Source organism: Sebastes umbrosus, chromosome 22 (assembly GCF_015220745.1).
Source record: "Sebastes umbrosus isolate fSebUmb1 chromosome 22, fSebUmb1.pri, whole genome shotgun sequence".
Classification (NCBI taxonomy): domain Eukaryota; kingdom Metazoa; phylum Chordata; class Actinopteri; order Perciformes; family Sebastidae; genus Sebastes; species Sebastes umbrosus.
The window spans coordinates 8014933-8039956 of NC_051290.1; the positions used below are offsets into that span (position 1 = coordinate 8014933).

The window sequence follows — 25024 nt, forward strand, 5'->3', positions numbered from 1 at the left end:
CACTAGTCACACGTGTCTCCATGAGCATGAATTTAATTGACGTCACCTGGTAAGTGGGTGAGTGGGAGAGGCTGCGAGGGCTCAGAATGGTATAAATAGAAATGGGACAGCAATTTGCGGCATACCACGTCACAATGACAACGCAAAAACACGTTCCGTACAACTGTGTTTTTTTTGTGTGCCATCTTAAATCCTTGTTAAACGTCGACTCAATCTGCGTTCTTTTTCCAGGTTTTTCAAATAGAATCGAATGGATTTTGCTGTTAGCAAAAAGCAGTGGCGAAGGTTACGACGCTGATGCACGGAAGTATTACACTGCGGTGGATGGGGGCGGTAGAACATACTGTATTTTAGGCACCTAAGAAAAGGCCCACCAAAAAAAAATCTGTTTAAATGTATGCTATATTTGGAACCGAAATCGCTATCTATGCTCTCTTCAAAGCCACCAGACTTCATTGACAAAAACAGTAATTTTACCTCAGAGAACACAGGTGTTGCAGGTCTACCACTGCCTCGATCGGTTAGTTTGTTTGTGTTATTGTGTGACTTTGGTGAATCCAAACTAACGTGGCGTCCATAGCAGTGGAGTCAGCTAAGGTACTGTAGGTCAGTGATTCTCAAAGTAGGTTACAGGGTCCCAATAGCTAAATGGGACCATAATTTACAAAATGAACATCATGCTGTATTGAAGAAGACTTGAAACTAGCGATTGAGACCATAAACTCATGTTTACAATGTTTACTGAGGTAATAAATCAAGAAAGAAATACGCTCATTTTCTCACAGACTTCTATACAATCAGACGTACTTTTGCAACCATAGGAGTCGCCCCCTGCTGGATATTAGAAAGAATGCAAGTTTAAAGCACTACTGCATTGGCTTCACTTCTCAGACCCGGAGGTAGCTCACTGGATCTGACTCTGCTGCAAACTTCAGCATCGTGACACCAGTATCATCCACTGCCTCTCTTCATAGATTTCTCTGTGGAGACTAAGAGAGCATGAAGCCCGGCAGCAGGAATTCAGTAAAGGTCAAAAAACACAAGCGAGGTCTGAGGTCTGAACTTAACAAACATCTGTGTAGATGTACTGTTAACCTGGAGGTACCAGGTGCATCTGTCTACTGGTGGCAATGATTGCCATGGTAACAGCAATGAGCCGTTGTAATTCATGATGTTTTATGCGGGATGTTTGCCAAACCTTTAAGCTTTCTCTCTCATACACACACACACACTCACACACACAACACCTGTTACCAAATGAATCAAGTATGATGATGCCACCTCATGACTGTCAGCCACACACTGTTACAGTAAACCTGTTAAGCTCAGAGGTGAGCCTCATGCACATCATTATAACATTAAAAACGATTCGTACCTCCCACTGCGCATCTGATGCCACCTGACACCGGAGGTTTCATTTAGCATTCAATATGAATCACTCATCACCGTGGCGTTTGTGCATGCATGATATTCATATGCATTTATGAGAGAGCAAAAGGTCATTTAGAGCGGATGTTGTAAACAAGCACAAGATGGTGTCCAAAGAGGAATTGTTCCATCGGGTGACAGATGGTGGCTGATGTCAGATCAGTCTCTAGGGGCTTTAAAGCTCAAATATGCAACACTGGCACATAAATAAATGCAGTGTTCTACAATATACGAGTCTGTGTTCATGCCTGCATCTCTACTGGGATCAGATTGGCATTTTAATGACAAAAATTAGGATTTTAGTTTGACAAAATAAGGTTACTTATTACCACTTGTTACCACTTACTAGCTTTTTCTGGACCTTTCAACTACATCTTATGAACTTCATCCAACCCCAAGAAATTACGTTCACATGCAGGTAATTTGCAACATGAAGTATGTTTTGAAGGAATATATTGCATCTTGCTCATATGTGATTGTACATTCTTTTGCAATATTAACAATTTATTCTCATGCATGTATGACTTTATTTTGTAACAGTTTTAGTTTGCCACTTTTTATTCTCTGAAAAGTGTGACTTTATTGTCAAAGTGTTGCAAATTATGTTTTAAAATTACAACTTTATCTTACAAGAGAATTACTTTTAGTAAAATTATGACTGAATTTAATTTTGAAATATTGCAGCTTTTTCGTGTAAAATGATGACAACTGTTTCTTGTGAAATTACTTTTCATAAAATTACAACTTTATCTTGTAGTATTATGACATTTCACTTGTAACAATAAAATAGAATGTTCTTATTCTCAAAATATTTTTTTTGTACAATTACAACTTTATTTACATAGTATTAAAAAAAAAAATTCTCAGAAAACCTTGTTCATATATCATAATTTTATTGTAAAATAATGTTAAAATATGTGATTATATATTTTTTATTCTCTAAAATTATTTGTAAAATTATGCCTTCATCTTGTAATATTTTTAGTTTTTCTCAAAATTGGGACTTTATTCTCTGAAAATTGTGACTTTATAGTCAAAATGTTACAAATTATGTTTTAAAATTACAACTTTATCTTATAATACAATGATTTTTTGTAAAATTACGACTATATTAAAAATTAAACTAAAAACTTTATCGCAAAAAATTAAGACTTTTTCATGAAATTACAACTTTATTCTCACTCTCAACAAATTATTCCTTCATCTCATAATATTTTGGCTATTTGTGAAATTACGATTTCATTTTCAAAATCTCAGATTTATCTTATTTTGGCCCTAACTGTAGTGGAGGCACATTTTAATGTCTATTACTTTGTGCCCATTTCAGATTGACAAGATTCAGGTTCAATTCTCATCTTGTGTCATTTTGTTTCTTTTAGTAGCTTAGCTTTTCACTGTTGTGTCTTTGTGTATTCATTTACACTCCTTTTTGAATATTCTCCACCTTATCAATAAGTCATTCTAATATCCAGATCTCCTGCTGTCTGGTTGAAATCCTCACTCTGCATTCTTATTTATCTTCCATCTCTCTTTTGCCTTCTTCTTCCAACTCAATGCAACAACTCATTTTCAGCATCAAACTTTCATCCTATCCTTCTTATCTCACCTTGAGATGTATTTTTCAGGGGAATGAGTGGGTTTGCGTCTCCCACAGAGGATGCACCAAGCAGAGAGAGTCAAGATGAGACTTGAAACAGTGGAGAGAACGGAGGTAGAGAGAGAGAAAGAGAGAGAGAACATGTCAGCATGCAACAAAAGCAAGTGTCTAACAGCACAGAGGGAGAGAGGAAGAGAGAGAGCGAGAGAGAGAGTGGAGAGGCAGAGGAGAGAGCAGAGGCATTAAGCAGCTCAGAGATCAGTGGATGCTGACAGACGCACAGCTGCTGATGGGAAGAGGGAGACAGAACAGACCAAATTCTCACACTCCAAAGGAGAGGTAGAGGAGGAGAGCACATCCACCCTCCGTGTTCATCATCCCAGTGATAAGGATGGAGGAGGAGGACGGCAGCGTTTCTGCAGCTACAGATAGACGGTGAGTTACCAACGCACACCTGCAAGATTCAAAGTTAACCATCAGATTCAGTGAAGGTCAATGCAAACAAGACTGTGTTTTTTGAACAGGTGATTTCTGTGTCTTTCTGTCAGTTGCCTTTGATACTATTTGGATGTTCAATTCATGAATGCATGTATTTTGAGATTCCCTGCAAATGCAAGCCTGAATTCATATTCAAAATGAAGAGGAAAAATGCATCTCTGTTGGTTCGTTTGTCTTTTTTATTGCCAATATTCACACTTCATCGTGTGAAGTAATTTCATCAGTGACAGCTCATTAACAGTCTACTGTGTCTTTGTGACTGCTGCCAAAACGCTGTTATAATTTGCTTAGTTGCACTCATTAATCAGACCTGCTCCATGTAAGACTGTAGCTGAAGGACAGATAACAACTACTGTCCTGAGTGATTAAGTTATTAATCACATTTATACAAGAACGTGTAGGTTTCAGGGTGGCTCGGTGGAAATTAAAAAATGTTAAAGGGGAGATTTCTCAAGTATTTAATCGTCTTATCAACATGGGAGTGGGCAAATATGCTGATTTATGCAAATGTATGAATATATTTATTATTGGAAATCAATTAACAACACAAATATTATCCAGAAACCCTCACAGGTACTGCATTTAGCATAAAGAATATGCTGAAATCATAACATGGTGAACTGCAGCCCAACAGGCAACAACAGCTGTCAGTGTGTCAGTGTGCTGACTTGACTATGACTTGCCTCAAACTGCATGTGATTATCATAAAGTGAGCATGTCTGTAAAGGGGAGACTCATGGGTACCCATAGAACCCATTTTCATTCACACATCTTGAGGTCAGAGGTCAAGGGACCCCTTTGAAAATGGCCATGACAGTTTTTCCTCGCCAAAATTTAGCGCAAGTTTAGCTCATTATTTAACCTCCTTTACGACAAACTAGTATGACATGGTTGGTATTGGTATTATCATGTTAACTTTGACAGCCCTAGTATGTATTTAAATCAATTTGAATGAATATAAATGTTAGAAATGTAGTGCATATCAACAGTATATCTATATATCTATATAGAGAAATCAATCCAGCAAATGACAAATTAAGATGAATTAGTTATTGTGCTTTCCATAATAATGGTAGTACAGTGCAAACCTCTGTATTGTTAATGCACTTCTTAAGGTATAGACCCTATTCAATACAGATGTCTCCATGAAACTTCAGTTGATTAAGATAATTTATGTTTAAATAAGCAAATGAGACATTATCAAATATAAATATTAGAAATCTGAACATCAGATGAAGCCAGGTTCAAAATTCTTGTTTCATTTTGTTGACATGTTAGAGTTGAAGGATTTTACAGAAATCAGATACTACTGCCAACAGCCTTAAAAATAAAATCCATATTCGCCATGTTTTTCAGATAAGATGTTGTACAAATCAGGCTATGAATGATATATGAACAAACCCCTCGGTAAAAAACCTTCAAAATATAGATAAGAATGAAACTGGAAATGTAAAAGCTACTGAAGTGGAGATTTCTGGCTCAGAGTGAGAAAAAACTCATTTTGGGATGACAGCCTTTAAAGATGTGGATTGTAAAATCCCATACATTTTGAAGACACTACAGGGGAATAGGATAAAAAATAAATAAATAACATAGACATCACCATGAAACTTCCCCAGTTGATTACTTACATTACGACAATTATTTTTTGTACTACAAGTTTTCTGAAATGTTATGTTTAAATATGCAAATGAGGCAGTATCTAACGCTAACTTTTGGTGAATTTAGGAGAAATCTACAGACAGATAGACAAAGTGTAGTACAATAAACACCTAAATGTATATTTTGGATGTTCTCTTTCCTCTAGTCTGAAAGAAGACATCATGCTTACTTTCCTTGATAGAGACCTGACACATTTTGAGAGATAGAAGTTGGCAGTTGCCAGTTTATTAGGTACACCTAGCTAAAACTAATGCAGTCTAATACAACAGTCCTGCACTCAGTCCTTTATGAATATGGAGGACGGAACCTGCCAAAATTAAAAATACTTTTATAAATATATAATTGACTTGATAAATAAATAAATATATAAAAAAATATATATATATTACAAATAAATTTAGAAATAATTTAACATAAATGTGACATAAATACATATTGTTGCTTTAATTTGCTTCTTTATTTATTTGTCTTTGTATTAATTCCATTATTTATCTACTCTACTCTTAAATTTTCCATTTTATTTATTTATTTTTTATTTATTTTATATTAATTTTTAAATATATGTGCTACATTTAATGACATATTCATTTATTCAATTATTTATTCATTCATTCATTCATTCATTTATTTTTGATTTTCCGTCCTCCATATATGAAGGTTTGTATTGAAAGAAACTGTATGGTCATTATGGATGATGCAGTTTGTGGTACTGTTGCACTGTATTGCATCATACAGAGAGGTGTTTCTGTTGTTTACCCTCATTTATATAAATGGGGTGGAAAAAGTAATAGAAACAGGAGGTGCAGGACGTGTTTTACTACACCTGTGTAGTGTCTTCATCTTAGGCTATATACAGTCCCAACAACCTCCACCAATAAGGCAGGCAGACTGTATATAGCATGAGAGGTTAAACCCAGGGTAATAAAGAATCTAAAAGCACTGGCTGTTGTACCTGAAGCTTATTCCTGTCAGCTTCTCTCTTCTCATCTGTGTTATGGTGGCTGGACAGATTGAGGACAATGTTCAGAGAGATTTTATTCAATATTAATCAAATCAGTAGCAATACTACCGTGTAGAAATACTCAAATAAGAGTCCTGCATTCTAAATATACTTAAAGTACCAAATGTAAAAGTACTCATTATGCAGAATGATGCCTTAATGTGTTCATCACTGCTCATTTTAATGACTTTATATACTGCTGGGTAGTCTAATCTATAATAATACATCATCTGTTATTAGTTGATTATATTCAGTATTAATAACCTGAATCTGTAAAGTAACTAAAGCTGTCTGATAAATGTAGTGGAGTAAAAAGTACAATGTTTCCCTCTGAGATGTAGTAGTATACAGTAGCAGAAAATGGAAATACTCAAGTACAAGTACTTCAAATTGTACTTAAGTACGGTACTTGAGTATATGTACTTAGTTACTTTCCACCACTGTTAGAGCTGAGATAAATTATGGGAAAATAGAGTTTTCTCTCGCACGTTTATACCTCATAATCTCCGAGAATATTTTTTAAAAATCACGTTTTTTCTTGTAAATTTACCACTTTAATCTTAGAAAATATCCATGTTTTTTTTACCCTGCTCCCCCAACGTAGTATTTTAAAAAAATGTTTTATCTACAATGGCCCTAATACGCAATACGCAAGACATTTCATGATATCCCCTTGGACTCTCAGAACTTGTAATGGGGCATTTTTCACTATTTTCTGAATTTTTATTGGCCAAATGATTGGTCAGTTAATCAAGAAAATAATTGTCAGGTTGAATTCAAATTAAAATATTCATCAGTTGCAGCCTTAAATCAAACAACTAATTGATTATCAAAATAGTCACCAGTCATTTATCTGGAAATTTATATCATCGCTAAGTCTTTGAAAAGCTTCATAACATGGTCTACCCAACCAGACAACTGCTTTTGGGAGAAGTGGTAAAAATTCAGCACAGCAGCATCAGGATGTACACCAGAGTTTTGCAGGAGGCGTCCATCCTGAGCAGCACCACGGAGTCATTTCCAGAATCTCTGCACTGCAGGCAGAGAAACCAAGTGGGTCAGATGTCATGATCATGTTCTGATATCTCCAGCTCCTGTCTGTCATTGTTAGAGAGACAGCAGATAAAATGAACGCTGCTCTCAGTCGGTGTCAGTACTAACATGTTACTTACTGACTGCAGTTGGTTTCGGATTAGCAGGACAACGCCATGCATGTCAAATAGCTTATTGATCAGCTGATCACTTATATTGACTGACTAGAGTGGCCCTGCCAATGATAGAGCCAGACGTATGGTATACACAGCACTGTTAATATCCAATGTGTTCTGCTAAGATCTTTCTTCCGTATGCATGTGCCAGGGATCATCCAGGGCTGTAGCCAGGATGTTAACAAATACTGGGGTAGTGACTGAAGTGTCCGCCTTGTCAATGTAAATTCTAGTCAACACAGAAGGGGCAGTAGCGGTTATTAGGAACATCAAACAAAGAAATATGTACATTTCTGACTTTCTCTAAATTGTCTACAGAAAATAGCTGTCAATTACCCACTTCGAATGATATCAGTCAATTGAATGGGCGTTATCAGTGGTTATCAGCCTCATAGATATTGGTTAGATGGGGCCTGCTACACCTACTAGTAGGTTCAGAAGATGGCAAAATGGTCAAATGGCCATGACCATCACCAAAATTTAGCGTAAGTTTGGAGCGATATTTCTTAGGTTTTCTAATTTCATATGATACCAGTATCTTCACTCCAGCTTTAAAACTGAGCCTGATACAACCTCTGAAAGATCGATTGCATTAATGCGTTAAAGAAATTAGTGGCGTTAAACGAATTTGCCTGAACGTGTTATCACGTTAACTTTGACAGCCCTAAGGCATACTTATTTTAACTACTACTACGACAACATACTTTTACTTTTTCTAAACCTAACCAAGTAGTTTTATTGCCTAAACTTAAAGTTGTTTTGTTTCAATTCACAATGTGGTAGGTGCAGTTTGACCTGTCTGAAGCATTAGAATAGTATAACCACTGATAACGCCCATTCAATCACCTGATAACATTCAAATGGGGTAGGTTAATAGTCAACAAACACAAGACTTTCAAACAGGAGACCGGTGTTCGTGTCCTGTGTGAAACTAAAAGGAACGTTGACTTATTTTGTCACCTCAGTCAGGTGACTCATTATCCAACGCAAGAGGGGTACCCCCGTGTGTCTGTCTCTGAGCAAATTGAAAATAAAAACAGGTGGATGGAAACACACTTCATGAGCAGGACACCAGACGTATTTGAATCACACTAACAGGTTTGTCAGTTTTCATTACATAACCATGATGGAGGCTGGCTGTTTTGGGGGGCCAGGACGCAGAGGGCTCCGACAGGTTTTCCAATGTTCCAGTAGTGGAAATTTGATTTAAATGCAAATGTGTTTGTTAAAATGCACCACTGAAGCATTCAGTGATGAATGCTGAAAAGATTAATGAGTCTGAGCTTACATAGTACACCGACTCAAATTAGACCAATGGGTGGATAATGGATTATTCCTTCAGACAGGTGTATTGCCGGGTTTATTGTTTGGTTTCTGAGGCTCTGAGAAAAACATAAAGGAGCAGCCATGTGTAGTCTGCTGTGTGTTGTGTGCTCTCCACTCGATTGGTACTTCAAGGGAATTAGGCTTTGTGTATTTTGTGCATTTACCCTGCAGCATTAACCTACTTCTCATCCATAGTGTTCACACATTGTTGCTTACACTTCAGTTCTTTTTGTTTTCTCTCTCTGGGAAATAGCTTTTGAGAAGAACTATACAGATTCAGTTTTGCTGAGGAGCTGTATATTGGAATAATATGAACTTTTAGCACTTTATGTCAGCATTGTTGGGGGAGGATGTGTATGGAAGTTAAATTGTGACAAAACTATTGAGAAAGCTCTACACAAATCTGGGGTTCAATCGACACATCCTGAGATGTCTGAGTGTGCATAACAGGTTTTGAATCAGTGTAATCAATATTTTAAACCTATAAAGACCAAACGCAAAGCAGATTTTTGCCTTGCGTTAGGCTACTCGCACGAAAATGGCCACTAGAAGTTTTTTTTCCAGTATTTCGCAACTCACAGATATTCACCCTTCATGTAGTCCTACAGCTTCGCTCACTTTTCTCCAATTCCTCTCCTTTTTTGTTCCGTCTCTGTACAATACTGACATCATTAGTCATAAAGCTCGTGTCTATTTGCATCAATCGCACCGCGTGAAAAAGCTTAACCTGAACACACCTTAAGGAGACTTTGCATTGTTAGATTTGAGTGAACAGTAAGATTTCCTTTGCTTGGTGTTTTCAGTTTTGTCAGTTACTATTCCACAAACTGAAATAAGAGAAATGAGAAACAAATCCTGACCTGGAGGTCAAAATCGTCCATTTTAACCTAAACCAGGATCTTTTTATAAAGCTAAACTAAATAGTTTGTTGCCTAAGCCTGACCAAGTATTTTCCTAAACCTAACTGAGTAGTTTTATTTTTAAAAGACTTGCGTGGGTCATGTGTTGCTGGACATTCGTAGGAAAAAGCATGAAAAATACGTTGTTGAAAGTCGTGCTGAGCGTAACAAAAAAAGGGGAAATTCATGTCTATGTACACGAATCAAATAGATTAAATTTCGTGACTATTTCACAAACTGCCGTGAGACTGTGTTGAATACGTACACTGGAGTGTACAAAAACACAGAGGCTCTGTAGTCTGAACCAAGACGGCAAACTTTATTACTCCTTTCAACCATGGATGTGTAAAGAGAACTGGATATAGCGTTGGAGGCTCCCGTTCATTCCGATGAGATTTTCTCAGGGGCGCATGAAGTCAAAATGGCTCGACTGCCGAGTGATAAAGTAACCGGATCATCTGCCAATCTTCCTCAACCATTGGGCCCATAGAGCAGGCGCAGTAGCGTTTGCTTTAACCCCTGGAAAGAAACTGGGAAGTTGATTCACCTAAAAAAAAATGATCCGCTGAGTTACAGACGTCTCTTTCCCAATGTAAGTCTATGGAAAAAAAGTCTTTTTGCGCCCAATGGCATTACGTGACGGACACGGACGTTGTAGTACCACCGTTTGGCCACTACGGAAATTTCCTTCCTGGGGTGTTGGTTTCAACCTTGACAAAGGCATCACAGACTACATCCATTTCTTCTGTTCTTACCTTTCACAATAAAAGCCCTGATATATACAGTGTGTAACTGTAGTTGACAGTAGTTTAGGCTATACAATAATTGACCTCAGACAGACTGCCAGACGCTGCGCTGGGTCAGTAGGAACCTGGTAGTTGGTCTTCTGCCTGCACAAATCTAGAGTATTCTAACCTTTTATTGAAAGAGTGTAAAAGCCTTAAGACATCGTTTTCCTGGAAATAGGTCAAGCAGGTGAGGAGGAACATGTTTGGTGAAGAGTGGTGTTGACTGTTGGGGCGAATGCTACCTGTGTATGATAGCTCTGACAGCTAAGGAAAGGTTTAAGACACCCTGAGGGCATAACAGTGCTAAAAGTTAGTCTGTTCCCTTGTCCTCCTCCCATCCAATGCTGAAGGATGTGAAATGAATTTGAGGCCTCTGGAAGACAGACATGTGTTTTAACTTATGGTAACTAATGGCATGCTTTGTTAAGCTATGTCTTTCATGTCCAGCACTTCCAGGCTTAATTTAAAGGAGATGGCGGGGGAAGGTGTTGAGGTGTCTACTGAGTAAACTAAAATAGATTACACATCCATCTTTTCCCGCTTGAATTGACTCAGGAGACTTTCAGCGAGGCTCAGCCTTCTGCAATATTTAATTGATTTCACTACAACCACGGCAGGATAATTAAATCAGCGCAGGGAAACTTATCGTTCCTTGTCCTTGATTTGTTTTGTCCTTGATGTTTGGAAAATCAATTCTGAATGCCGAGCACCTTACATGTTTAGGATTCATTAATGTTATATATTATAAGAGAAGTTGTTCTATAACAGTTAAATGATGCGACAAATTATCAAAATAAGATAAAATAATTAACTTTCCAATGACTCCTATGGAATTTAAAAAGCATGAAATTATTATTTTAATGCGTGGCTACTACTTCAAATTGTGTGTGATGAATTATAACATTCTTTTTTTCTTACTATAAATTGCATCACTCAATGGAATTAATACTTAACCGCTTAAAATATCTTGTATCCTGTTTGAAGTCATAATTACAGACTGATGGTGTTCCTTTAAGGCTTCTCTGTGTAATTTGTGAAAAACTGGTAATGCTTCAGTTTATGGGTCTGTGATTTCAAGTGACTCAGATCCGGATAAAATCCAAATGAGATTTAAGACACTTTCACTTACACTTAGCCACATGTATACGTCTCTGTTGGTCGGATCACAAATCTGATTTCAATCCGTCTTGGTTTTCTTGGCTACATGTAAATCAGTGTTTGACGTCATCAGACAGTTTAGGTCAGACGCATCAAACCAACCTCAAAAAACAATTGGCGACGAAGGTCGACTGTTGCGTCGCCTCACGTCCCTTGTGTCTCTCCACACCAGCAAGTGGTGCTGGTGGTCTGTATTCATCAATCAAAAAGGGAAAGAGGAAGACCGAGGATGACGGATATATAAGCCGTTGTTATGATACGTACATTAAACCAAATAATTCACACCACTCTCACTCACCACTTAGGTTCATTCCAGATGGCCATGTGGTTGTGAAGCTGAACACCCAATCAGAGTGATTCCTGTGGGGGAGAGTGACTCACTTTGGCATGGACTTTGGGCTTTGTGACTTTGCAGACATTTTACATGGACAAAAAAAATATATATAACACTGTATAAGGAAAGGGATAAAGCATAAAAGCACAATAGGTCCCTTTAATTATATACAATTATGGCCCTGTTCCATTTACGTGTGCCAGGGCCCTGGTATTGAGCATGCTGGCTCACTAATGACTGCAACACAATAAATAGAATGGAACCATAATTAATGTTATCAATTACACCTGTTTACCCTGTTATGACACGTCAAAATGGCTACTTTGAAAGCGCCTATTAAACTGGTGAGTAAAAGGCTATAACTTCAAATAAATTATAAACGTCTAGTCCCTAAAACCCACACATTCTGCACAAACTAGCACTTTTGTTTATTTGCTTAAATCGTGAGGGTGAACCCATTAAATCTTCCCGACTACATTCAGTAGTTCTCCGCTCACTATCAGATGCTCCCCAAACACCTCCAGTAGCTGGAAGGCAGAGCTGGAGCCTTTTCCATATTTAATCACAGGCTCCACTCCACGCTGTGAGCTGCAGATATGTCATATGAAATGAGATGAAAATAGGCCCCGGCATGTCAACGGTAGCCACCAAAGTGGAGAGTGAATGGAATGCAAATGGAAGAAAGAGCTTTTCAAAGCGCTCTCTCTCCACACAGTTAATTTTCCCTGCACCGTGCCATCGGCTATATGATTATGAAAATAGGGTGAACATTTTTCGAAAGGGGCCAATTTCAGCTCTGCTCTGGGGATCAATTTAGTGTTTGAGTCTGACGAAATGCTCCTTTAGGTTTGTCAGACGATCATTAGGGCAGCGAAGGCAGCCTTCTGGGAGGAATAGATGTTTCGGAAAGAAGAATCAAATAATGTGTTAAGCTAATGGAACTAAGGTGAATGTGCCTTGAGTATTAATACTGTAAGAACAAATTTAATCCTCTCTGCTCTTTACAAGAAGCCTGGGAACTTAAAATCTATCCAAAAGTGCAGCAACAAAAGTACCAACACGTTCTCATCCCAACTTACATACCATCTCTTTGTCAATCAATTTGGCGTCACTTTATTTTCGGCATCAAAACCACTATAGTTACTCTTGGCGTCACTTTATGATTAGGCAACAAAACCACTATGGTTAGAACATGAACAGCGTCTCCTGGATAGAAAGCCTCACTTTCCACCCGCCCGTTGTGTCTCTCTCACTCTTTAAACTACGATACCCCACTCCCGGCGCACTTTCTCAGAGCGTTTACCATTGCTGCGGATGGGTTTACATTATAGTTAATGGAACGCCCGGTGCGCTACATACCAGCGCTAAAGGGTGCCTTGTGTGGCAGTACCGAACGCCGACGGCCATTACAAAGCCTCGGTATTTGACGCCCTCGGAATGAGAACGGGCTGAAAGTACGATACAGTAGTAGTTCCAACCAAACATTAAATAATTCCAGTTCATAACTTAATCTAAAACCACAAATTGTCATTACCGTTTTTGCATGAATTAAACAAACAATATACAGAATGTTAATCAGTGAGCTTAAGAGGTGTTCTGTGTGAAAGTATTCATGACAAAAACAACCATTCTAAAAAATATATTAACGTGCAAATTAATCTCATGAAATAAAAACATCCCCGGCGTGTAAAGGCCTTGAGTTTGGCTCTCTTTCATTGATTATCCTGTACAACCGGTATCACAAAGCAGGGTATCAACTGGCTCAGTTAACTCTGAGCTCTTCAATGTGGCTAGGAGCACATTCATTCAAAGAGGTTAGGTTATTGCGTTAGGAAAAAGGGATATTTAGCGAGGTACCATATAATCAAACAATAAGAAAATGTGGAAATATTAGGATTAAAAATCTGTAATGACAGATTTTTTGGCCAATTGGAAGTCGTGTTTGAGTCCACCTGATGAATGTAAGTTCAAAATTCACTCTTTTAGCTAGTCTTTTTTTGTACTTCTCGTGTCACCTCTGGTTGCAAAAAAAACAAAATAGCGATGGCCAAAAACCAAGATGGTGACAGGCGGCCAAAATGCTGAACTCGAGGTTTCAAAACGGCAGTCCACAAACCAATGGGTGATGTCACCGTGACCACGTCCACCTCTTATACAGTCTATACTGTACTATACTATCTCTACTATAAAAAAAATCTGTCTCTTATCTGTTGCTAAAAGCTCCACTCTGTTCACCAGCTAGTCTCTAACTGTGTCTGCTGTTTGGTGTTGAGTAGGTAGTGTGCAGTGGGTTTTTAGAGCTTTTTCACTAGAAACAGCTGCCTGCCATGTCCAAAAATTACGTTATGACAGTGGTGAGATTGAACCAAAACAGTAAGTCTAAGGTGGTAGATTCCATCCAGCAATCACATTTTAATGGAGAGGGGATGGTAAGTGGAGGATGTCATTAGAGGCAGTAGGAGGGGGTTTACTCTGCTGGAGAGAAGAAAGCCATAGAGATATGACAGGTAATAGAGAGACAGTAACTGTGGGATAATGCAGCATTCAGACAGTAAGCTCCTCAGTTGATTACTTGCTCTTCTTGGTGATTGTGGGTGTTGAAGCTCTGATTGAAGTTTTGCAATGATCTACAGCTTGATATTTTCACTGCTTTGACTCTCATGAAGTTACATGAAGTATTGGATTGGTGGTGTTCAGACGGGACTGTTGTGGGGAGCATATCAAGTAGGCCTACATGGGGAACATGTATTTGATATGCTGTGTGGGACCACACTGTTAAGTTTTATATCTATGAATGCAAATGGTTTCAAAGAATACCCAGCATGCACCAGTTTAAGATATTACTTTGAAGCACCTCCATGGACAACCAATTCAAAAAGCCATCAAAACTACAGTATGATTATCTACAACACCTTGTTTAATATACTTCTTGTCCAAAACTATATATACAGTATATATTGTTTAGGTTGTAGTGGGCCAGAGTGAAGAAAACCTATAGGAATCCATTGGTACCAACCATGTCATACTAGCTTGTCGTGAAGGAGGCTAAATAACGCTCCAAACTAAATTTTGGCGAGGAAAAACTGGCACGGCCATTTTCAAACGGGTCCCTTGACCTCAAGATATGTGAATGCCCATATGCCCACTTTATGATAATCACATGCAGTGTGGGGCAAGTCATAGTCAAGTCAGCACACTGACACACTGACAGCTGTTGTTGCCTGTTTGTACACTCCCATGAGTGGACAAATATCCCAGAGATGTAAAGAGACTTTGGCTAGTTGAGGAAAGAAAGACGCTGCGTGACATAACAATGTGGCAGCAGTGGTGACAAAATCGTCCAACGCCTTAAGAATGGGCATATGAATGGTTGTCTGTCTCTATGTGTCAGCCCTGTGAAAGTCTGGCGACCCGTCCAGGGTGTACTCCACCTTTGCCCAATGTCGGCTCCAGCCGTCATGCGACCCTGAATAGGATAAGCAGTTTACAGATAATGGATGGATGGATGGATGTACACTGTTATAAAAATACAAAGGGACCCATTTAGAACGTTTATGTTGTCAAGTTTGAAAAGGTCTTTAGAATTCATGTTTACATAGTTGATTGCCTTTTATTGGACAGCTACAGATGTCTCCTAGCAACGGCTCCACACATTACTATGGTCTTTAAGACATTTTTTATAGGATTTGGCTGGTGTTATTCTAGATTGTCCTTATTGGCATGAAAACACTAAAGCCAACAATGTGTGAGTCCACCCGTTCAATACTTTCTGACCTCCCCACGCTGTCTGAGGCTCTCAGCTCCAAGCCCATTGGTTCCAACTGAAGGATCTTTAAAAAGGCTCAGTAATTTCCTAAAACAGCTGAACACTGTAATTTTTTAGCAAACATCACTCTAAAAGGAGGAAATAGTGCATGAGGACTAATTTAATTGCAGATTAATCCACATTTGGTGCTCTAGTGAGTATTTGGGACAGCAGGATAGTGTATGTGGGATTGTGTTCAGACTCTTCTCATTCATTGTTCGTACTTGTACCTACGAAAAAGCAATGCACTATAATAATATAATTTGGGTAACACTTTATAAAAAACTTTATAACAATCATTTATAAATGGTAAATTGATGAACCTAGTTAATAGTTATTTTACTGTTAACAAACAATGAAATGGTAATTAATTATGTTTACTAATTATTAGTAATGCTAAAATTGGTGTTATTTTATCATTAGTTTCTGTAATATGACACAATTAGTTTATAAATTCTATATTGTATCGTTGCTGATAAGAGACGATAACAATTACATTCTGATTGCATTAGCAAACTATTTATTAACAGTTTATTGTTGCACTCATTATAACATTTTATATGCTATATTAAGTATTTATTAGTGATTACTGAACGATTTGTAAACCTTAAAGAAATTGTTTGTAAAACATCTAGAAACATTACATTGATTGATGTTCAACAAGTCACCTAATGCAACAGTGTGGCTCACTGACATGCTTTTATCAGTTTTTGGACAACAATGAGCTCTACGGCACACAGGAAGAAAATATGTCTGGAATTAAGGAAGGACTTTACACAATTTAGTAATGGATTTATTAATAGCTGGTGCATCCTAATCCCGAACCAAAGTGTTGGACAGACAGATGGACTTACTAACAGACCAACGTTTTCATCCTGAGTGCCCCTCCACTAATGGAACAAAAATTCAAAGGCTTCAAGGCTTTTATCTATTCAGCCGATGGATGTCTTTTGTATGTGTGGTTCAATTTCTGAGTAATATTTATGTAAAACATAGAATTGTCATGACAATACACATAGCTCAACAGCAGCCTTGGTTATATATCAGTGAAGCATTGGATATACATATTTTTTCCCCCATACTCTCCTTTTCGAACACACACACGTAGACTGATATATTCCTTCTACCAAGCAGCACTAATGCAACTTCAAAAGGATGATTGCCTGTCATTAAAGCTGGCAGAAGGGAAGGGAAGGTTGGAGTGGATCTAGCAGCCCATCGTGGAGTGGAAGACTAATTAGGACTTCGGACTCTCTGTTCTTCCTCATCCATCATTGATGTTTCTGGAGGGGTACTGTTTATGCTGCAGATTAGCAGCTGTTACATCTGGAGTGCTCACACATACAGGCCCTCTGAACTAAGTGTAGTTCCCTTGTTGGCCACCGAAGGGCTGTGTCTCTGTACTGACATGACGTTTGGATGCATGGACGGAGGGGGAGTGAAAAGTGGACTTTTTGCCATACACCAGCTCTTATCAAAACAAATCTAGCAATTTCTAACTAATCTTTAAGCAATCTTTTGTCTTCAAGTCCTGGAAGTCAAAGTTATTTTGTAGAGAACTGAGAAGCTGTTGACCATGGCGAACAACTTTTCCACATAGTTGAGTGCAGTAGAAAACAACTCTGCGGTTTTGTTACACGAGGGAATCAAAATGAGCTTTTGCTATGTTGTTGCAGTCTTGTTTGTCAGAGGACATTTGTATAAAACTGGAACTCTCTCAGCCTCCTGTCGTTGTACCAATTAGCACCCTTTGAGGTTTTTCAGTAGTGGTAGGTGGCACAACTCATTTTTCAAGGTTATTTTCCCAATTAATGTCATCTTGTTGTGTCCCTGGTGCATGTGTGAATGGGGGAAAAGTTTTTGATCTAACACGTTATAAACTTGTAAAGACATGACCTCTAACTTTTCTCTCACAGCAGCAATCGTGTAGTAGTACGATAGGAGCACATTCAATTTTGGAACTCAAGTCCTCTCGGGCGGAGGTGTTTGCTGAAATCAGACTCTTAGGAGCCTATTCTCATGAGAAACCATGAGGATGAGCTTGCTTCATGCATGAGAAGAGAGATAAATACACATATGTAGCCTTACCACCATCACATGAAACAATTATGTCACCATTTACTTTGCAAGATTGTCATGTGCTCTCTATCCTGAGCTATTCAGAGCGTGATCAGTACACCATCTTGAGTTATCTTTCATTGAGTGAGCTGAGTCATTAAAAGACCAACTCAGACCATCAAAAGACCAACTTATACCATCAAAGATCAGGACCATCAAAGCATAGGCTAGACCCTCAAAAGGCTTTCTTAGACCAACAAAAACAAGGGTTGGCTATCCAAAGACCAACTTAGACCATTAACAACAGGCTTCACCATCAAAGAAACAGCTAAGACAATCACACTGAAAACTAGACCATCAGCACAGACCACCAGAGCAGACCATCAGTGTAGTAGACCCTCGAAGGCGGGATACACAATGAAAGGACCAGCATGGACATTTAAGACCAGACTATCAAAAACCAGCATAAACCAACAAATATCAGGCTAGACCATCAAAAGACAAATGGAGACCATCCAAGACTGAGCCAGACACTCAAAAAGCCAGCTTAGACCAACAAAAACCGCCTTAGACCAGTGGTTCTCAACCTTTTTTGTGTCAATGACCTCTAAATTGATACACATTAGGTCACAGAGCCCCGTTGGATAAGATTTTGCTTCAGGGACCTTGATCTAAAAACATTTTGGTTGTTAAGATCACTCTTATGACTCTTACTTACATTGGGCTCACTTCTCATGAGTAAGTAGTGAAAATAAACTATTTTTCTGGAGACCCTTTTGAACTTCCTCAAGGACCCCTGGTTGAGAACCACTGCCCTATAGACCATCAAACGACCGGTATAGACCTTAACAGAACATGCTGGAACCATCAAAACATCTGCTTAGACCAACAATGACCAGGTCTGAACTCAAAAACTAGCATTAAAGTCATGGGAGAAACAGGTTTAAATGATTTGGCACTAGTTTCAAGTTTGTAATTTGTTTTTCAGTCTATGTTGTAGCTCTTTAATCACAATCACTCCCTGGCGGCAGAATGTACTGTATACCATTGTGTTTCTTCATAGTGCCTCTCACAGATAAGACTGTTTTGCCTCTGCTCACAATAATGGAAGCCTACAAAACGTCGGTGTTCAGGAATGGGAACAAACATGGATAATTGAAGGCACAATGAATAGTGACCATACCATGCGATTATTATGAGCGACATTGCATACAATGTTGCCGAATGCGTGGAATAATGTACTGTAATTTTAGACAGATCTTTTTATGTAAATGAGGAAAGCAGCTTTCATGCTGTTCATGTACAGACAACAGGAAGTCAGTCATTTGCAGCACTGTGCCGTTAAAAGACTGTTTGGGAACATCCACATATAACAGTTTAAAACAGCACTGTGTTTGCACGATTTGCTCGTAATGGATGCAGGTTTTGGCTTTCACTGCAGGCAGCACTTTGATATCTTTTAAATTCAGTGATATTGCTATTTATAGCAGCACCATCAATGAGCAGTGTTGTAAATTTATCTTCAGACATGCAGCCCATCACTTCCTCTTTTTTCCACTTTTGTTTATTGATGAAATAAAAGACAACTGGACAGTGTTAAAACATACAGACATTAGGACATTAAGACAAGTACAGTACATTACAACAGTTTATATTGAACTGGGAGTTCGGAGGAAAGGCCTCAATCTTCAAACTTGCGGTTGAGGCAGATGGCTGCCCACCCAGAGCCTGGTTCTGCCAAAAGTCTGGTTTTGCCCTAGGATTCTACCCATTAAAGGGACGTTTTTTCTTGCCAAACAAAGTGCATGCTCATGGGGGATCTCTTGTTGGGTCTCTAAATTATAGAGTACGGTCTATACCCGCTCTATAGGAAAAGCGTCTTGAGATAACTTCTGTTATGATTTGACGCTATATAAAAATAAATTAAATTGAACCTTGTTTTATTTGTACAACTTATCATCCGACCTCATCTAAAAGTGTTGATAACTGTTCCAAATGGCAACACTGGAAGGCAATTAATTGTACAAATGGGGATAGAACACATTTCCTCTCAACACCGGCATCCAGGGCTCATGTTCCAATGTCAAACTAGTAGCCATAGTCATTTTGATTCATGCATGACAACAACCTTTCTGTGCCACAAATGGATATTGTAGTAAAATCCAGTCCTAAAAGGTTTGCAGTGGCATTGCATTACTCAGAAAGCACAATGCTAAATAGTTGCATGTGAACACAATTTGTAGTGGAGTGGTAAATGGATGCAATCCAAAGATGTCACTATGCAGATTACCAGTCCAATGTGGCAGACAGAGTAGATGATAATGGAGCAGCAGATAGCATAGAGAGGAGGCATTCAGTGAAATGCTTCAGTGTGAGTGGGGAATTGACATGTCAGCAGTTACAATAGATAACACCTTCTCTGATTCTAATGGGATACCATGCATTGGCTGTAATTTGGATGTAGCCTTTCACTAAGGTCTAGATAGTGTTGAATGTCAAGCTACCTTCTCTGCTTGTCTGCTATGATTCTTGTCATGTGAGATACATATCTTATGTAAGACACAGCAACACATACAATGACATGGACAGTGAGTGTATGATGCTGCTGATATTCATCGTGCTTTTATCCTCATATTAGTGCTTTTTTATCACCAAGTTAATTTTATATTTATTCTGGTGGTTGAATCAACAGTGAGGCCAGAAAAAAGCAATAAACTACACTGAGTTATAGTTTTACGGCACTTACACTTACTAAGTACATGGATGGATTACTGAATGTGTACCAGGCACAGGCCCAAGGCCCCAAAGTGTCAGGGGCCCCCCTGGCCTTCACCCACAAATTATATCTCAAAGAGGCACATCAAGCAGTAAGATACTCAAAATGACCACAAAGAAACACAACATGACTACAAATAGTCACAAAGCAACTACAAAGAGACACAAAATAACTACAAAGAGACACAAAACAGTTACAAAGAGACTAGGGGCCCATTATCTCATAATATGCCCATCACTAAGCAACAGTGCAGATAAAAGAATAAGTAATGAAGAATAAAGATGCTACACCTGAGTCTGCACTCCAACTTGGTCTGTAATAATAGTGCCTAAAAAACAAATATGGATGCCTCGTGTCAGCCAAAGTTGTTGTTCAATGTGATTAAACCCGACTTTAATGGATATAGTGCTTTATTGAGCATGTACTGTATTTTCAAACTTCATACGAGTAATACAACCATCTACAATTGTCAGGTGACGACACTCACAGGTTGTGAACATCCATCCATCATATGGTGTGAATATGGCGTTAGGTCAAAGTTTCACAAAGCTATGTTGGGGATTACGTGAGGTCTTATGTACTATATAAGAAAAATAAAGCTGTAGCTGTAACAGGAGCATGAAATATGACAGGACAATCACTGAGATGTCAATTAAGCCCAATGTGCACATCAACATGGTCCTAGAAAGAGGTCTAACCCCCAAATAAGAGAAATCACCTGTGTGGGTTTACCACGGGTGTCCAGAGGTATTTGCCACAATACTGTTCCTTTCAATTATTACTCATGGTCTATTGGTAATCAGTATTGCTGTAGACAGGCTGTATGAGAATATGAGTCTAGAAGATTTTGAGCCTTTGAAACAATACATACCGACACAGACAGAAATGTGGTAATATATTCCTGGTAAATGCAGTGTCAGGTCCTCTCAGGATATGACTCACTTTTACTTTGATGTTGTGTGTGTTACAGGCAAAACTAACTGATAGTTCTTTGTTTTCTCACAGGTTTTCGTAATTCAGGTCACAGAAAATGGGAGCACAGTGTATCCTGAAGGGAAGCTTCGGCAGGTACCTTGTGATTTCTCCGCACTCTTGCAATGGCTGTGAGACTCAACGAGACAACATGAGCGCAGGAGCCGAGCAGCACAACCTTTAAGTGGACACTCGATGTGAAGTGACCTCCCGGAACGCCTCATTTCAATCAACGGATGGGAGTGTTTTGCATGTGCTGTGTGTCTGATTGGTCTTGCCTTGCTTTTGATCAGAGCTCTGCTCTTACTACAACCTGGACCAGATGGGCAATAGGATGTTTAAATGGATAGCCCACTAAGAATCCTGGACGTACAGTAGGAACCTTGAGAGCAATTGCTGCACACCCTGTTTTTCTATAGCTAAGAGTAAAGGAATGATAATGGTTGTCTGGACTTTACAATGAGAATTCGCTGACAAGCAAAGACACAAAAGACCCAGGAGAATCAAGGACATATGGACTGGGAGAAGAGGGACCATTTGCTTTCTTCACAGTCACAGTCACAAAGAAAATATATGATATATATATGCTTTTGAAATGAACATGATCCTATTTTCTGTGGATTGTCATATAAACCAAAAAGACAATAGAGAGCCAAAGTCGTGACACTTCTTCCAGGTTAGGGTTGTTACGTTTTTTTTTTCCGATATCTACGCCATTCGGTACTCCCTGTCCACTCTCATAGCTTCGGCCACTTGACAGGCTTGGGCTTGTGGAAAACGGCGTTCCTGAAAGGAATTATTGAATAAGTATTTCCATCGTTGTCTAGACAAATGTAGAGGAGGGTGCACAACCTACTGTTGATCGAGGGTTTTAGGGCTTTCAATCTGTGCCAGCCCAGTAAAGTTAGCATCACATACCCACCAAAAAGGACCATGGATTTCAATAGGAGCCAGGACTATGGGTCCTATCCAACAGGGCTGCCATATAACACAAGCATGGACTATGAGGACTACTACCAGGATCCTGACGCCAGTAAAATCATCATCCCATCCATCTACGCTCTTGTCTGCTGCGTAGGTCTTACTGGCAATGCCATGGTCATCTACGTCATTCTGAAATATGCCAAAATGAAAACAGCTACAAACATTTACATCCTCAACTTAGCAATCGCTGACGAGTTGTTCATGTTAAGTGTTCCTTTTCTGGCCACATCGGCTGCCATCCGCCATTGGCCCTTTGGGTCGCTGATGTGTAGGTTGGTGCTGAGTGTAGATGGTATCAATATGTTTACATCAATCTTCTGCCTGACTGTGCTGAGTGTGGACCGTTACGTAGCAGTGGTCCACCCTATCAAGGCCGCCCGCTACCGTAGACCCACTGTAGCCAAAGTAGTCAATGTGTGTGTATGGGGGCTGTCACTCATCGTCATCCTGCCCATCATCATCTTCGCAGACACTGTCCCGGCGCAAGACGGTGGTGTGGACTGTAACTTCTTGTGGCCTGAATCGGCATGGTCAGAAGCATTCGTGGTCTACACCTTCCTGTTGGGGTTTCTGCTGCCGGTCGGAGCCATCTGCTTGTGCTACTGTTTAATGGTGGCCAGGATGCGAGCAGTGGGGCTAAAAGCAGGCTGGCTTCAACGGCGGCGCTCGGAGAAGAAGATCACCCGCATGGTGCTGCTAGTCGTTGCGGTGTTCGTTCTCTGCTGGATGCCCTTCTACATCGTCCAGCTGATCAGTGTTTTCCACCGGCCCCCAGACCCCATGGTCACTCAACTTTTTGTCATCCTCAGCTACGCCAACAGCGGCGCCAATCCTATCCTGTACGGCTTTGTGTCCGACAATTTCCGGCGTTCATTCCAGCGCATTGTGTGTTTCCGGTGGCTGGAGTCTGGGCTGGATGGGGAACAGGTGGATTACTGTGCTGTAGCTTTGAAGAGACAAGCAACATGTAACCCTCTGGATTTCCCCAAGGACTGTATGGCTTCTGATATGGTGTTTCGCAATGGGACATATACCTCCCGTACAACCACAGTGTAACCAGAACCAGGCTAAACAGGTAGCCACGACCTAAAGAGGAGTATTTCCACCTGTAGGGGGCATACAGGGGATATTGAAATTTTATTTTTATTCATATATGTTATAAAAACTAAACTACATATGTTTCAAATATATCATCATTTCTATGTAATATCCCCCAGAGTGGCCCATACAAAAATGGACTTGACAACATGTAAACTCCTTAATGATAAGGGTCATGAGAATTTTAGGACATGGGCCACAAAGTTGAGAAACTCTGAAGGGCAACTAATGGATGAGCGGAAAACGTACAATTCCGCTGGTTGACATATTGAGAGAAAAACTGACAATGAAAATGATGTATATAACTGTCAGGATCCCACGATTTTTTTTCTGTTTTCAAGTGGGCAAGGATGTAAAGCACAGGTGAATGTAAGCACAAAATGGTAATGCTCATTAACATTTTGATTCTGTTGCATTACTTATAGCCAGCCCAAGGCATAAGATGCTGCTTAGGTACCCCATAAATTAATTACAAATTTGAAATCCCGTGTTCATTTGTTATAATGTAATTGTTTATTTACAGATACACTCCAGTAAAGTAGCCAATGGCACCCTCACAGTCATGAATTATACGGTTCACAGATGTGTTTCATCAATTAAAATGGAAATTTATTTTGGTCTGTAAGTAATTAAATAAACTATTAGGCAAAAAAACAAAACAATTCCCAAATAAAAAAAGACAATACAACAACAGAGTCATGTCATACTCACTATTCTGCAGCTCATAGTTGTTGTTTTTTTAAACACAATACTGTTTTCATTCACTAATTATTTCTAATTACGTCTACTCTACTTTTTCATCTGTTAAGTTACAGTCAATGAAACTCAACACTGCAGATGTTTCAAATTAAAAGCCTGCACTATTAACCATGCCAACATGCCATTCTGATCATACATTTTCATATTAGTTTAACAAATTATTATCATCTTAACTTTTTTTTTTTAACATAGGTTGTCATTATTATTGTCACATTATTTTCAACCTTACACATTCTCAAGTCATATTGGTTTTCACCCATTTTTAACAACTTTTGGATACTTTCAGGTTCAGAATTATTTTAACTGTAATTGTGCTATTTTAAAATGTAAAAAATGAATTCAAAAGCCTTTAATTTAATAACCAGTGATTTTCTTTATACTTCTTATGGCTCTCTTTTGAAGTATTCTTACAGTTTTGCAGTAGACAGAGGATTTATATGTAGTTTCCAGCACGATTTATTATTTGTTGTAATTTTCCAAAATGTAATTAAATCCACCCTTTCAATTTTAACATCATTTATCATAAGTCTGCTTTGTGAAATTTGATATATGATTACCAACAATTATAAATTCAGACGTAGTTAAAATCAAACATTAAACATTTCAGTTTATTTTCCACAGTATCCAAAAGTTGTTTAAAATTCTTACCATGACAAAATAAATGTATATAATTT

General features: G+C 38.8%; 1 protein-coding gene across 1 annotated transcript; it reads left to right on the forward strand.

Annotated features, from left to right (window-relative positions):
- The first annotated feature begins 3163 nt into the window (after positions 1-3163).
- Positions 3164-25024, forward strand: sstr1b (somatostatin receptor 1b). The gene is made up of 2 exons (XM_037757828.1): positions 3164-3460; positions 21543-25024. The coding sequence occupies exon 2, from the start codon at positions 22443-22445 to the stop codon at positions 23547-23549; it is 1107 nt and encodes a 368-aa protein (XP_037613756.1). The 5' UTR covers positions 3164-3460; positions 21543-22442; the 3' UTR covers positions 23550-25024.

Excerpts from the sequence above, each read along its gene's own strand:
- sstr1b (XM_037757828.1), top strand. The coding sequence starts at position 22,443 with ATGGATTTCAATAGGAGCCAGGACTATGGGTCCTATCCAACAGGGCTG.